At 37.1% G+C, this 13,406-nt stretch overlaps 1 protein-coding gene across 3 annotated transcripts; it reads left to right on the forward strand.

The window, feature by feature from the left end:
* Positions 1-431: 431 nt before the first annotated feature.
* Positions 432-13,386, forward strand: dcaf11 (ddb1 and cul4 associated factor 11). Of its 3 annotated transcripts, none has more exons than XM_051882806.1 (15): positions 432-724; positions 2,150-2,336; positions 2,479-2,606; positions 2,985-3,103; positions 3,340-3,404; positions 3,589-3,689; positions 5,009-5,155; positions 5,260-5,314; positions 5,948-6,016; positions 6,278-6,335; positions 6,739-6,924; positions 7,286-7,439; positions 8,354-8,506; positions 8,592-8,698; positions 12,466-13,386. In XM_051882806.1, exons 2-15 carry the CDS (start codon positions 2,161-2,163, stop codon positions 12,571-12,573), a joined length of 1,626 nt encoding a protein of 541 aa, XP_051738766.1. In that variant the 5' UTR covers positions 432-724; positions 2,150-2,160; the 3' UTR covers positions 12,574-13,386. The 3 variants fall into 3 exon arrangements, with proteins under 3 accessions (XP_051738766.1, XP_051738764.1, XP_051738763.1); XM_051882804.1 differs by lacking the exon at positions 432-724 and adding an exon at positions 812-1,041; XM_051882803.1 differs by lacking the exon at positions 432-724 and adding an exon at positions 1,399-1,419.
* Positions 13,387-13,406: the final 20 nt, after the last annotated feature.

Genomic DNA, 13,406 nt, shown 5'->3' on the forward strand with positions numbered 1-13,406 from the left:
TCAAATTCACAACAAAGTTGTTTAAGTTTCGAGTGTCGATTAAAGTTATTTCGCCGTATTTCCTCATTCCCCTACTGGACGCATCAGGAACAACAGGGCTGTATTGCTCCAGTTCTGCAGCCTCTCCTGCGCGACACTTCACATTTGATGTATTTTCTTTGAAATAACCATGTTTCCTCATATTTTTTAATTAGTTTTTTTTCCAGAGCCGTTGAAAAACAGAGTTACGACACTCACCTAGACTTCCATAGGGACTGAGGAATGCTGAAGTAACAAATATTTTCATTTAATTTCCCAGAAAAACTTTAATCCATCAGTTCCTTGTGTATAAAGAAATGTACACACCTTGAAACTAGACTATATTTTGGTAAACAGGGCAGTTCTACTGTGGAGCTGGAATTGCAGCCTGACTTTGATTTGCAGCCTGACTGTTTCTTTGTTTTCAACAGGACGGCTTATTAGTGGAGTGATGACCAGACTGCAGACTGGTGGTGCTTGCCATTCCTGTGAGCTGTCCACAAACTAAGGCACTCTTCAAGTTCTTCACTAGATGTGGGACATCTGGCATAAAATATAGCCTCCTTTCTGGTCTTGCTGGATGTGGGACAGATGTTTCTTTGTGGTCCATTCCAAAGGCTTTCCACATTGCCTGATTAGGGCTGCCCATGTCAGTGGTGAGCCCAATGGAAGCTGCTTTGTCAATGATGTCGAGGATGATTGGCTTGTAAGTTGCCCCATTAGTGGAATTGCTACTGTAGTGGTTTGTGTTATTAATCTATTATAATGTATTTGTTCGGTTGGAGAGCGTCTGTGTGTCACGTGACCAGAGGAAGGCGAGTCTCGAGACCGTAAACAACATGGCGCGTTACGAACCAGGAGAATATTGAAAACAACTCAGGGAAATAGAAGCGCTCAGCATACTGAACTACCACGTTTACAAGCTTAATTTTTGACAGCACTATTTTGTGGTTATTTACCGAGGTCTGCAGGAAGAAACCAACGGAGTAAAAGAGCTGTCAAAGCGCTGTTATCAATTTATTGGTAGGTGTCTCTCTTTTGTAGGTCGCTTACAGTGTGCTAGCGTGAGCGCTAACTTATAAACAAAGGGTTATTTTGGGTGTATATTTAGTGTAATTAGGAGGTTTTTATGTATTTTGCTTTTTTAAACTGTTAGTTTGTAAATGTGAAACCATTATATGAAGTGTTCGCCCCATGTCATTTGCTGTTTTCAGTTCTAGCCTGTCATTTTAGCAGTGTCGGCTGTCAGTTACATCACAGCCTTTTGTCAGCTGCATGTCAACATGTATTTACCTAATTTAAATCGCTTGTTTAATGTTATAATTTCTCAAGGTAAACATACTGACAGACCTCACAATAAATGCATTGTGACATGTTCATCACAGCTGTTTGGACAGACAGGTATATCTTGGGTATATGTCATATTATTTACAGTATTACTAAAAGATGGTGTTCAATATCTTTAAGGAAATCCTAGTATTATTTACAATATATCTTGTTTCCTTATCTTGCTTTTTTCATATAATTTTTCATGCTTAGTATTTTCCACATCTCAGACATGTTAAAATGCATAACAAAGCCTTACTAAAGTCCTGTAATGTGAATGAATCTATCCTTTTTGGCACTAATTTAAGCACATATACACTATTGTCCAAAAGTTTGGAGTTAGTAAGAATTTCTTTCTTTGTTTTTTTTTTTTTGGAAGAAATTAGTGCTTTTATTCAGCAAGGATTAAATTGATCAAAAGTGACAGTAAAAACATTTATAATGTTACAAAAGATTTCTGTTTAAAATTAAATGCTGTTCTATTGAACTTTCTGTTCCTGAAAAAAAGGTAACATGGTTTCCTCAAAAATTTTAAGCAACACAACCGTTTTCAACATTGATAATAAGAAATGATTCTTGACCAGCAAATCATCATATTAAAATGATTTCTGAAGGATCATGTGACACTGAAGACTAGAATAATGATGCTTTTTTTTTTTTTTTTTTTGAGTATATGTCATATTATTCACTGTATTGCTGGTGTTCAATATCTTAAAGGAATTTCTAGATTTATATATTGCTTTTTTTATAATGTCATGAATGTGACTGCCTGTATTGCTTATGGCTGAATAAATTATTTTTCCAGACAATCAGTCTATGGGCTCTCAGTCCAGTTCTGGGATGTCCGGTCGGGGCTCTGGTAGCAACCCAGACCAGTCAGAACCAGAACCCAACCAGAATTCCAATCAGACGGGTCACACACAGGCAGAAAGACAGTCAGAATCTGAAGAGGACGTTGACTTAGCTCAAGTTCTGGCGTACCTACTGCGGAGGTAAATATACATAACCCACATGACATTTATTTGGAGATACCTTTGCCTGGGCTGCATTTTAACGATGTTTTGCAACTCTACCATTTCCTCTTTTTTTCATATTGGATGGATATTTCAAAGTGTTCCTTTTTCTCTACTATAGGGGCCAGGTGCGCCTGGTCCATGGAAGTGGAGCGACAGGCCTACAGCTTGTGCAGTCATATTCAGACTCTGATGAAGACAGCGATGGGGCCTGGGATGGGCGGTTAGGACATCGATATGACCCTCCAGGTGAGTAGAATGCACAAAATTGCCTCCGCATTTAGCCCATAGTGGCTACTGCAACTACTGGTGCAGCTCAGTGTATGGAAATTGTGAAAAAAATTAAGCACAAAATTAAATCTGCTACGCTGCTGCTATTGATTATTGCTGATGCAAATACTACACTGGAAGCTTGTGTATCTCTGAGTCCATTCCAGCCTTCGTTGTTGTTTAGAAAAGTGAGGATCATCTGCAAGGAGATATTCAACCCTTAATATAAAGAATCTAAAAGAACCAACAGCCTCTTTAGCCTAATTTTCAGTCTATAAAAGTGAGAAATGGTGCCATAAATACCATTGAATACACACTTTTGTGGTAATTTACTTTGTCTTATTTATTCTCACTCAGTGGATGCCCAACCAGACACACAGGAAGTGGACCGCAGTGAGATCCGCACTCAGATTCTGCTTGCCACTGCTTCCTCAAGCTTAAAGGGCAGATACAGTTTCACACATATGCTGGCAGAGGTAAGATGTGTCTATACCTGTGTATCTTTCATTTACAGGATATTTCTACTAACAATACATGAGTCTGAGTTATTTTAGCTATCAGCTGTTTTACTTTTTATTACAGATTTGTGAGTTTGGTGATTATGAATTCAGGAAGTTTATATTTTCACATGTGGCTGCAGCCAAATGATCAAAAAATATGCATAGTTGTGTTCAGAAGTGTGCAATTTTCTGTAATGTATTTCTTTTTGAAGCGGGAACAGGGACGTTGTCGTGGGTCAGGTTTTTCTCATGGAGAGTGCAGCCGTATCCGTTCACAGTAAGTGTATTATAAATGCTATTCTACAACAATAATAGTGCATATTTTAAACATTTAAATTCTACTCAGAGATATACTGGCACAGATGTTTTTACATTTCAAATAGGGAGATTTTTTTTCTTTCTGCTTCTAAAACTGATCAGTCTTTGCATACATGTAGTAATACAAATTTATTTCTTCATAGTTTCTTGCCCAATCATGTGGTATACAAGGACACTTATCAGCAGAAAGTCTTTTGTGGACTCTATAGTGATGAGGGAAACATGTTCCTGTCTGCATGCCAAGGTGAAACTGGAACTTTGTTATTAGTGTTTATTTTCTATGCTTAGTATTTTCCAAATGCACATCTCAGACATGTTCAAATTCATAACAAACCTCTACTAAAGTCTTGTAGGGTAAATGTTTCTGTCTCTTTTGGCTTTAATTTGAGTTAATTTACACTACCATTAAAAAGTTTAGAATTTTTAATAAAAGAAATCAATACTTTTATTAAAAAAGGATGCATTAAATTGACCAAAAGTGACAGTAAAGACATTTATAATGTTACAAAAGATTTTTATTTCATATAAACTTTATACTCATGTAATAATCCTGAACAATCCACAAAAATATTAAGCAGCACAACTGTTTTCAACATTGATAATAATAAGAAATATTTCTTGAGCTCCAAATCAGCATAATAGAATGATTTCTGAAGATTTCATGTGAAACTGAAAACTGAAGTAATGATGCTGAAAATTTAACTTTGCCATCAAAGGAATAAATTACATTATTCAATATATTAAAATAGAAAAAAGTTATTTTAAATTGTAATAATGTTTCACAATATTACTGTTTTTACTGTATTTTGATCAAATAAATGCAGCTTTGGTAAGCCCAAAAGCATAAAGCCCAAAGTATACTTAGTTTTTTTTATGCATACGCTAGTATATGCGTACAGTCAAATGCACATGCACTCTAGAAAGTTTCATCTTTGTCCAGTGTCTGCGCTATTTTTCTCCAGAAGTTATGACCGATAAAATGTCTTTGTATTTTTTCAAACTAAAGTTGCAGCTATCTCATAACCCCATTCACATAAGTGCTTATCAATGTCTGTTGTTGTTGCAGTATTTTGTTGTTGTTCCATCTCTTTAGTTTAATTTTCTACTGTGAAACAACATTTGAAATGTTTGAAAACATAGTCAAACAAAATGCTAATCATTAATTACCGTTATGTGTCCGACGTTGTAAAAAGCGATATCATTGTGCAGCGTCTACCTCAGTAAATTGACCGAGTGGATCTCTGAGCTCGAGCGAGTGAGTGGAGGCGGAGCTAATTAGCATATTCATAGATCTGCATATACTAAATCAAGCAAGCGTGTAGAGTTACATTCAAGCTATTTTAAGGCATGAACAAATTTGTTTCACAGTGGAAAAAAACGTTTAAATGTGTCATTTTGGTGATCAAAGATGAGTTTTAAGGGATAAAATTATTGATTACAGGGGGGCTTTAAGAGACCTCTTTCAAAAACATTAAAAAAAAAAAAAAAAAATCTTACTGACCCCAAACTTTTGAGCTGTAGTGCATGTCTTATACCCTCTTTTTTCTGTCTCTGTTTTTATAGACCAGAATATCAGGTTATATGATACTAGTAGGGGCCGTTTTGCTCTAAAGAAGACGGTGAAGGCCAGAGACGTGGGCTGGAGCATTCTGGATGTGTGTTTTACACCTGATGCACGTTTTGTGCTCTACTCCAGTTGGTCTGACTACAGTAAGACAGGGACAGGTCACTTAAACTGTTTTGTTGGCACTACTGTCATTGACTGTTCTAATGCTCTGCGTCTGTGCTCTCTCTCTCTCTCTCTCTCTCTTTAGTACATGTGTGCAGTGTAGATGGGGACAATGAAACACACACCGCTCTGGACCTCAAGTTAGTGTTTCCTCATAGTACATTATAGCATTAAAATTCAGGTAATCACCTGTACGCTTCCTCTTCATGTGGATGACAGACAGTATAACAGATTTCCATAACCATTCATCACTACAACCATCACATTACTGTGAGCTAACCAAAACTGAACATGCTGGCAAAGTGAACTCTGAAGGAAGTGCTGCAGAAATAACACACTTCAGGTTAATGAAAATATAGCACTAAGAACAGGTATCTGTTGAATCTCAATATGTAAGAAGAACAGCAGCCCTCTGAAATTTAAATTGTAATTACAGTGTCATAACGGCACTCAGATTTGCTAATAATGCCAATAGATGACTTTTCCAGCGTGTCTTTCTGCCTCTCCCATTAAATTCACATTACCATTTTGACGTCTTCTCTGCATTGCATGACATTTAGTGACTATGCTGCGATAATGCTGTGATAACTGTAATATTACGCTTTTAGAGGTTTGGTCTTTCTCTGTTCATCCCCAAGTAAGGTAGAGCTGTGTGAATGGAAATGAGTTTTTATGTTCAAAGATTTATAATTGTTTATATTTCAATATAAAAAATACTGTAGTTGTTCATGTTCGGTGTTGCTGATGTTGAAAGGTGTCTTTTCTTCTTTCAGTCCTGATGAACGGAGGTTCTGTGTTTTCTCACTGACAGCGTCCACAGATGGAAAAGAGATTTTAGGCGGGTCAGTATCTTAGACGATGGCCTTCACACTTAAAGTCTATTACTAACTCAAAATTTATGTTTATATCTGGATACTTTTTTCAAACTTATAGAAACTTGTTTTGCATTTTCGATTCCTACTATTGTGAGTGTATGTATGTATGTATCTATCTATCTATCTATTAACAGGCATAATAACTACCTACCTTACATGGAAAAAAATAAAGTGTATGTTTAAAATTCCGTATACTCTTCCTGAGATACCTTTATCTCTATCAAACAGTGCAAACGATGGCTGCCTGTATGTGTTTGATCGCGAACAAAACAAGAGAACTCTAAAGGTATGGTTCACATGTTGTGAAGTCATAGAAGAATACAAAACCTGCACTAGAGATAAAATTCTTATAAAAAAATTTAGAGTATTAAAAAGTGACAAGAGCCCCATTATCAGTAAATTAAAAATCAAAAAGGCATCAAATTTTTTTTTTTAATGTGCAAGATTTATTTCTTCATCAAAATAAGTTAACTCTATCAACGTGTCATACATCTCAGCCATCCTGTGACTTTATTTCTTGCATAATCTTTACAGTTTCCCGATCTCAGTGCATCAAAGCAAAGGTTTATTGCTCTGAACTGAATGTGATCATTGATAAGCATGATAGATTTAGTAAGAACATTATCCAGACATTGCCCTCTGTAGAATGACTCATGTGTATTTCTTTTTTCTCTCTGTACGTCTTTCAGATTGACGCTCATGAGGATGATGTGAATGCTGTAGCATTTGCGGATAGTTCATCGCAGCTGCTGTTCTCAGGCAGTGATGATGCTCTGTGTAAGGTATGGGACAGACGTACACTCAGAGAAGACAGACCACAGCCTGTGGGTCAACTGGCTGGACACAGAGATGGAATCACCTTCATACACAGCAAGGTATAATAGCAATCCAAACTGTCATACTGTCAAAATGCAATGATTCCAACGATTGATTGATTTCTGTATTTTATTTTTAAGTGGTCCTAGTCCTCCATAAATGTACACTTGAGATAGCAGAGAAGGCTTTTGTGTAACTACCTAATATTAAAACAAACAGTGGGTGTCCAGATACTTTTGGCCATGTAGTGTATGTCACAGCGAACAAGATGAAGGTAATTAAACAGTCAAAAAGGGTCAAATCCAGGTAAAGCTGATTGTACAGTTGCAGAATATCCGTTATTCTCCCCTAAATATAACTGCAATCCATTAGTTGCTTCCCTTTAAGAACTTTTTAAGCAGCATTTCTGTTGTCCTGAAGGGTGACGCTCGATACTTGATCAGCAACTCCAAAGATCAGACCATTAAGCTGTGGGACGTTAGGAAGTTTTCACCCAAAGAGGGACTCGCGGCCTCAAGACTCGCTGTCACTCAACAGAACTGGGACTACCGCTGGCAGCAGGTTCCCCAGAGAGGTGTGTTAAAGACCTCCAGTGGTGAAAATCAAGTTTTTAATGTTGTTTATATGTCTATGTGGTGTTTTTAATATGCTTTAAGACAAACCATGTGCAAATTCACAAGTCAGAACCATTGCTGAGTATTTTCTCTTTAAAACTGAAATGAAAAAAAGATCCGTGGTTTGAAATTGCTGGTGTTTCTGACGTCACAAACTACCTTGTAATCAATCACGTCAATGTGCCGGCGGGCTTTAGCATATTATTAACAGCGAATTAGCAGGGGAGCCTCGAGAGAAGCCAGGTTATCCTGGTATATTTTTCTGTTGATAGGAAAAATCGTGTAGATTTAGCAATATGGCGGGTGTATGATGTATATTACGATGTTATGATGAAGTATATGCCTTTCTCCACTGATGTTCTGAGTTGTTCAAAGCGTTTCTAAGGATACTGATTGTTAGAAGGCAGCTGTCTGACTCTGAGATAACAGAACGGGAACATGGTTTGTGTAACATTAGCAACACATTATTAGCTGTTTGATAACATAGTCAAGCAAAAGGCTAATCATATTAATTACCGTTATGTGCCTGGTGTTGTAAAGAGCGATATCATTGTGCAGTGTTTACCTCAGTAAGTTGAGCGAGTTAATCTCTGAGCTGTGTGAGCGAGTGGAGGTGGGGCTAATTTGCATATTTATTGATCTGCGGATATTAAATGATCCAAGGGTGTAGTTACATTCAAGCTATTTTAAGGCATGTAGAAAAAAAATTTCACAGGAAAAAAACATCATTTTGGTGATCACAGATAAGTTTTAAGGGATAAAATTATTGACTACAGTGGGACTTTAACATGCTTGAAACTGGTTTATTTTCAACCTTAATTGTACACATAAACACAAAGCACCTGTTTTCACTTGTTATTTTGTTGCCCTGCAGCACTAAAGAGGCATAAGCTCACCGGTGACACCTCTGTGATGACCTACAGGGGTCATGGGGTTTTGCACACGCTCATTCGGTGCCGCTTTTCCCCTGAATTCAGCACTGGACAGAAGTTTATTTACACAGGCTGTTCAACAGGCAAAATCGTCAGTAAGTTGATAATAAATGCATAACAAAGTGTGAAATAGTCTTATTCAAATCTGCAAAATTTCACCTCCTCCTATCTTTTTTGTAGTCTATGATGTTTTGACGGGACGCGTTGTGTGCAAATTGTCCAATCATGACGCATGTGTGAGGGACGTCAGCTGGCACCCGTATCACAACAACATGGTCAGCAGCTCTGTAAGTAAAACCACTGTTTAATACTATTAGGGCTGTTACAACATGTAATTGATGATGTCGATTGCGAAAATATGTTGATTTGCGTGGGATGCATTGCCGCGTCTCACTGTTTACGTTCATCCCTAATCCCCTGTCATGTTTCACACAAAACATAACTCCCTAGTGCAGATGCTAATGGCTAGTATGGCAACCCGTTTAATATAGTTGCATCCATACAAAGTTTTGTTTTTTACTATGGCTCCCCCCGACTAAAGATTTTTCTAGTTGACCAGTAGTCCCTCATTTAAGCCATTAGTAGACTAGTCAAAAGTTTATGATATTCATTTAACTATATATATATTATAATATATATATACTTGGGGGGTTGGGGAGTGGCATTGGAAATGGTTTCAGTTTTAGGGCTGAGAAAGATCATTATATGTAATGTTCTGCCTTACAGAAAAATACTAAAACAAATATGAATTAAGCGCTCAAGCGCAAGCTTAAAGCTTGCCGCAGCGCACCGGCAAAAGTGATTATGAATGTGTCTGAAAAAAACAGCAAGGAGACTGTCTAAACATTTTATTAATAAACAAATGATTTCTGAGTCAATATCGTCAGCAAAGATGAAGTTGACGACGCAGACTCGTTATCTCCACAGTATAGTGGACGCGCCTTTAGAGTGAAATGTTAAAGGGTTAGTTCACCCAAAAATGAAAATGTTGTCATTAATTACTCACCCTCATGTCGTTCCACACCCATAAGACCTTTGTTCATTTTCAGAACACAAATTAAGATATTTTTAATGAAATCTGAGAGGTAACTGGCTCCTCAATAGACAGCAATTTAACCACCACTTTCAAGGTCCAAAAAAGGTACTAAAAACTTAGTTAAAACAGTCGACGTGACTGCAGTGATTCAACCTTAATGTTATGAAGCGACGAGAATACTTTTTGTGCGCAAAACTGAAACAAAATAACGATTTTATTCAACAATACCTTCTCTTCTGTGTCATTCTCATGCGCTGTTTACATTCAGCGCTTACAGGTTCTATGTCAGAACGGCGACTCATTATTGCATCAGCATCACACGCATGCATCGTACTGCTCACGTGAACAGAGTCTGCCAATACTGAGCCGGCATTCTGACGTAGAACCTGGAAGCTCTGAACGTAAACAGTGTATGAGAATTACACAGAAGAGAAGACATTGTTGAATAAAGTCGTTATTTTTGTTTCGTTTTTGCGCACAAAAAATATTCTTGTCGCTTCATAAAGATAAGGTTGAACCACTGCAGTCACATGGACTATTTTAACAATGTCTTTAGTACCTTTCTGGACCTTGAAAGTGGTACTTAAACTGCTGTCTGTTAAGGAGTCAGAGAGCTCTCGGATTTCATGAAAATACCTTATTTTGTATTCCGAAGATGAACGAAGGTTTTACGGCTTTGGAACAACAACGTGAGTAATTAATGATAATTAATTTCATTTTTGGGTGAACTAACCCTTTAAAGGAACACTCCACTTTTTTTGAAAATAGGCTAATTTTCCAACTCCCCTAGAGTTAAACAGTTGAGTTTTACCGTTTTCGAATCCATTCAGGCGATCTCCGGGTCTGGCGGTACCACTTTTAGCATAGCTTAGCATAGTTCATTGAATCTGATTAGACCGTTAGCATCTCGTTAAAAAAATGACCAAAGAGTTTCAATATTTTTCCTAGTGGAGTGTTCCTTTAAGCATGCAGTAAGCTTGGTACTAATTTACAGGGCTCGAAATTAATTTTTTTACTTGGTAGCACTGGTGCTCCCAACTTCAAAAAGTTAGGAGCACCAGCAAAAATTTAGGAGCACCACAACTAAAAAGCCTTGTCATTCGCTTTTTTAAATAAAAAAGTTGCTTGTCTGGAAAAAATAGGATTTTTGTGTTGTAAATATAAATTACTGAAGCAATATTCTCATCAGTTAGCAGTCAAATTACATAATTTACACTGAAAAATTACAACTGCATTAAATAATGTTATGAGATTGTTTTAATTTTTTTTTTTTTTTTTTTTGAAATTACAAATAAGAAATGTTGGAAAGAATAATACTTTTAAATATGAAACTAAACCGCCAGTAGGTGGCGGCAGGTGACCGTCTTAATGAGTGAGTAATTGAGTCATTCATTCAAACGATTCGTTCGAACGGATGATTCATTCAATAATGACGCAGTTGTTTATGAATAGGTCATTGATTCTTTGACTCAACCGATTCGTTCAAAATGCTGAATCATTCAGTAATGAAAGAAAACACGATTGTGCTGTCATGAAATGTGCGATGCTGCTGCTGTGGTCTTTGTCTGGAACTATTTTCGCTGCTGAAACAGAACAAAAACAGTCACTATTGCGTCTAAAATGTAAGTGATTTAATTTTAACTACTTTTTACAGTTCATTGACCTGTTGTATGAAATCAGTGTTACATTTTCAATCGTGATGCTTTATTCAGGATATTCAGGAAAACTGTACTCTTGGTCGTGTAATGTTTCTTAACTGTATCATGTTTTAAATATAAAAACTTAAGTTTTAATGTCGAGTCGTGTGTAACCGTTCTTTTTATCTTCTCTCTTCAGCTCTATTTTGCGCGCTAGCTCCCTGTCACGTGACAACGAAGCGCAGTGAAAAGGAAGTGATTGATAGCTAGTATTAACCAACCTAAAATCTGCTTTAAACTTAAGAACATATAGATGAAGTTCAATTGGTTGTGTAATATATAGTGGACCGGTCACTGTATCAGCAGCTCACAGCAGGCACATACTGTGCTGTAATTAGCGAACGTTTTGTAGAGAAATGAAAACAGGTCGCACCTCAACAATTATTTGCACTCGCACAAATGCTCCCAAATATATTTTAAGGTCGCACACGTTAAATTTAGGGAGCATATGCGACTAAAATGGTCGCAATTTCGAGGCTTGATTTAGCTTCCACACTCCACACAAACACTTGGATATGCACCTAATAATAGCGAAAATTTATCTAGGTTAACATTTGAGTAACTGGCCATGTAAAGTGCCTAACATTAGGCTACTAAGACATATTTCATATGATAAGCCACATTTAAGATCGATTAATGATAGGTCGGCGAACGTTTGGTTTTCCTGCCTGACATAATTACCACATGGACCAGCCATGTTAACGATCCATCACCGACTGCATGACTTCGCCAATTCATGTGGAGTTTTTTTTTTTTTCTTTCTTTCTGCGATTAACCACTGAATTTGGTTGATTAAGAGCCTCTTCTCGTTAATTAACGTTAAGTCGACTATTAAGGGGCGGCCCTGTTATTTACGTGTGACAACCGCATTCTATAACTGAACTGACACCTGCACATCTTCAGGACTCAGTGTCACGTCATATAATGTGAGAGCCACACTGAACTGTATAATCATGAGGGGTTAATTTACTCAGGGAGACGATTTGCGTTAATCCGAAGATCCACCAGAGCTGCCGTGAGTGCAAGCTGCGAGGCGTATGGCTTATTTATTTAATAACGTGCTGTCGATTGTGATAAAACTTCCTTGTGTTATGGACATCACCATCTTTGATGCTTTATACTGTAATACTTCAGGATTAATTGACTATCAGAAAATCATCAATAGATTAATCGCAAAAATAATCATTAGATTATGGGGTGGATAATTGATCAGAATAATCATTAGTTGCAGCCCTAAATATTATACATATATGTTATTTTTTAAGTTGTGCATCAACACTGAACTCATTGCTGTTTTTTTTCCTCTTTCATGTTCGCTCAGTGGGATGGCGCCATACGTTTGTGGGAACACGTGCAGAACCACCCTCTGGACAAAGACCGAGAGAGGATGAACGTGGATGTGGTGGAGATGACAACAAAAGGCTGTTGATGACATCAGAGGTAGATGGTGCCGTCACAGCAGGAATGGGATGATGGAGGAATAAAGAGAAACGGGGGGAAAAAATCACAAAAGACAACAAATTTTGTGCAGATAATTTTGTGAAATCACTCTGATGTAGTGTTTGGCAGGGTCTTCAAATGTTGTTTGTTTGATTCCACGTTGCTCCGCCTACTGGCACAAAAAGATGATACAAATGTGTTTAGGCTAAAAGGATCAGTGACATTTAATTCATGGACAGGGCGTTTTGTGATTTCTCTTTTACGCCTACTGTTCCACCTCTCTTTCAGCTCGGAGGTGACCCTTTAAGCTTTAAGCTTTAATGAAAGCCTTTGAGTGAATTTCACCGATATAAAGGACGCATGATTTCAGACAGGCACAAAACAACTGCTTTGCTTGAAAAATTACTGTACGGTAATATAGCAAAATAATTTAGACATAATGGACATGTTTCTAAAAGTGCAAAGAATTCTGGGAATAATTCTAAATATTGTAAGATATTTTATTGCTATTAATGTCCAGGATTTGATTTTGTAGTTCAATGTAAAAAAAAAAAAAAAAAAATCTTTTCTTTGTCAAAACTTTGAATGTGTGTTAAAAGTGTGTGTGTGTGTGTGTGTGTGTGTGGAGATGTAGTCTTGGGTTTATGGGTGCGGGAGTGAGTTTCTTTATGTGTGGGAGTGTGTGTGCAAATATGTTTCTTTTGACACAAAGGTTTGATTTGTGTATGATTTAAGTGCATTTAGAATTGATTGAAACACTCACAGAATTGTTTTACAAGAATAATTAAACTTATGCTCACAACTTTGTTTGTTTGGACTATA

The sequence above is a fragment of the Ctenopharyngodon idella genome, chromosome 23, assembly GCF_019924925.1.
Source record: "Ctenopharyngodon idella isolate HZGC_01 chromosome 23, HZGC01, whole genome shotgun sequence".
Classification (NCBI taxonomy): domain Eukaryota; kingdom Metazoa; phylum Chordata; class Actinopteri; order Cypriniformes; family Xenocyprididae; genus Ctenopharyngodon; species Ctenopharyngodon idella.

Excerpts from the sequence above, each read along its gene's own strand:
- dcaf11 (XM_051882806.1), top strand. The coding sequence starts at position 2,161 with ATGGGCTCTCAGTCCAGTTCTGGGATGTCCGGTCGGGGCTCTGGTAGC. Across the intron at positions 2,607-2,984 it reads ACATCGATATGACCCTCCAG|TGGATGCCCAACCAGACACA; the intron begins GTGAGTAGAATG and ends ATTCTCACTCAG. Across the intron at positions 7,440-8,353 it reads GCAGCAGGTTCCCCAGAGAG|CACTAAAGAGGCATAAGCTC; the intron begins GTGTGTTAAAGA and ends GTTGCCCTGCAG.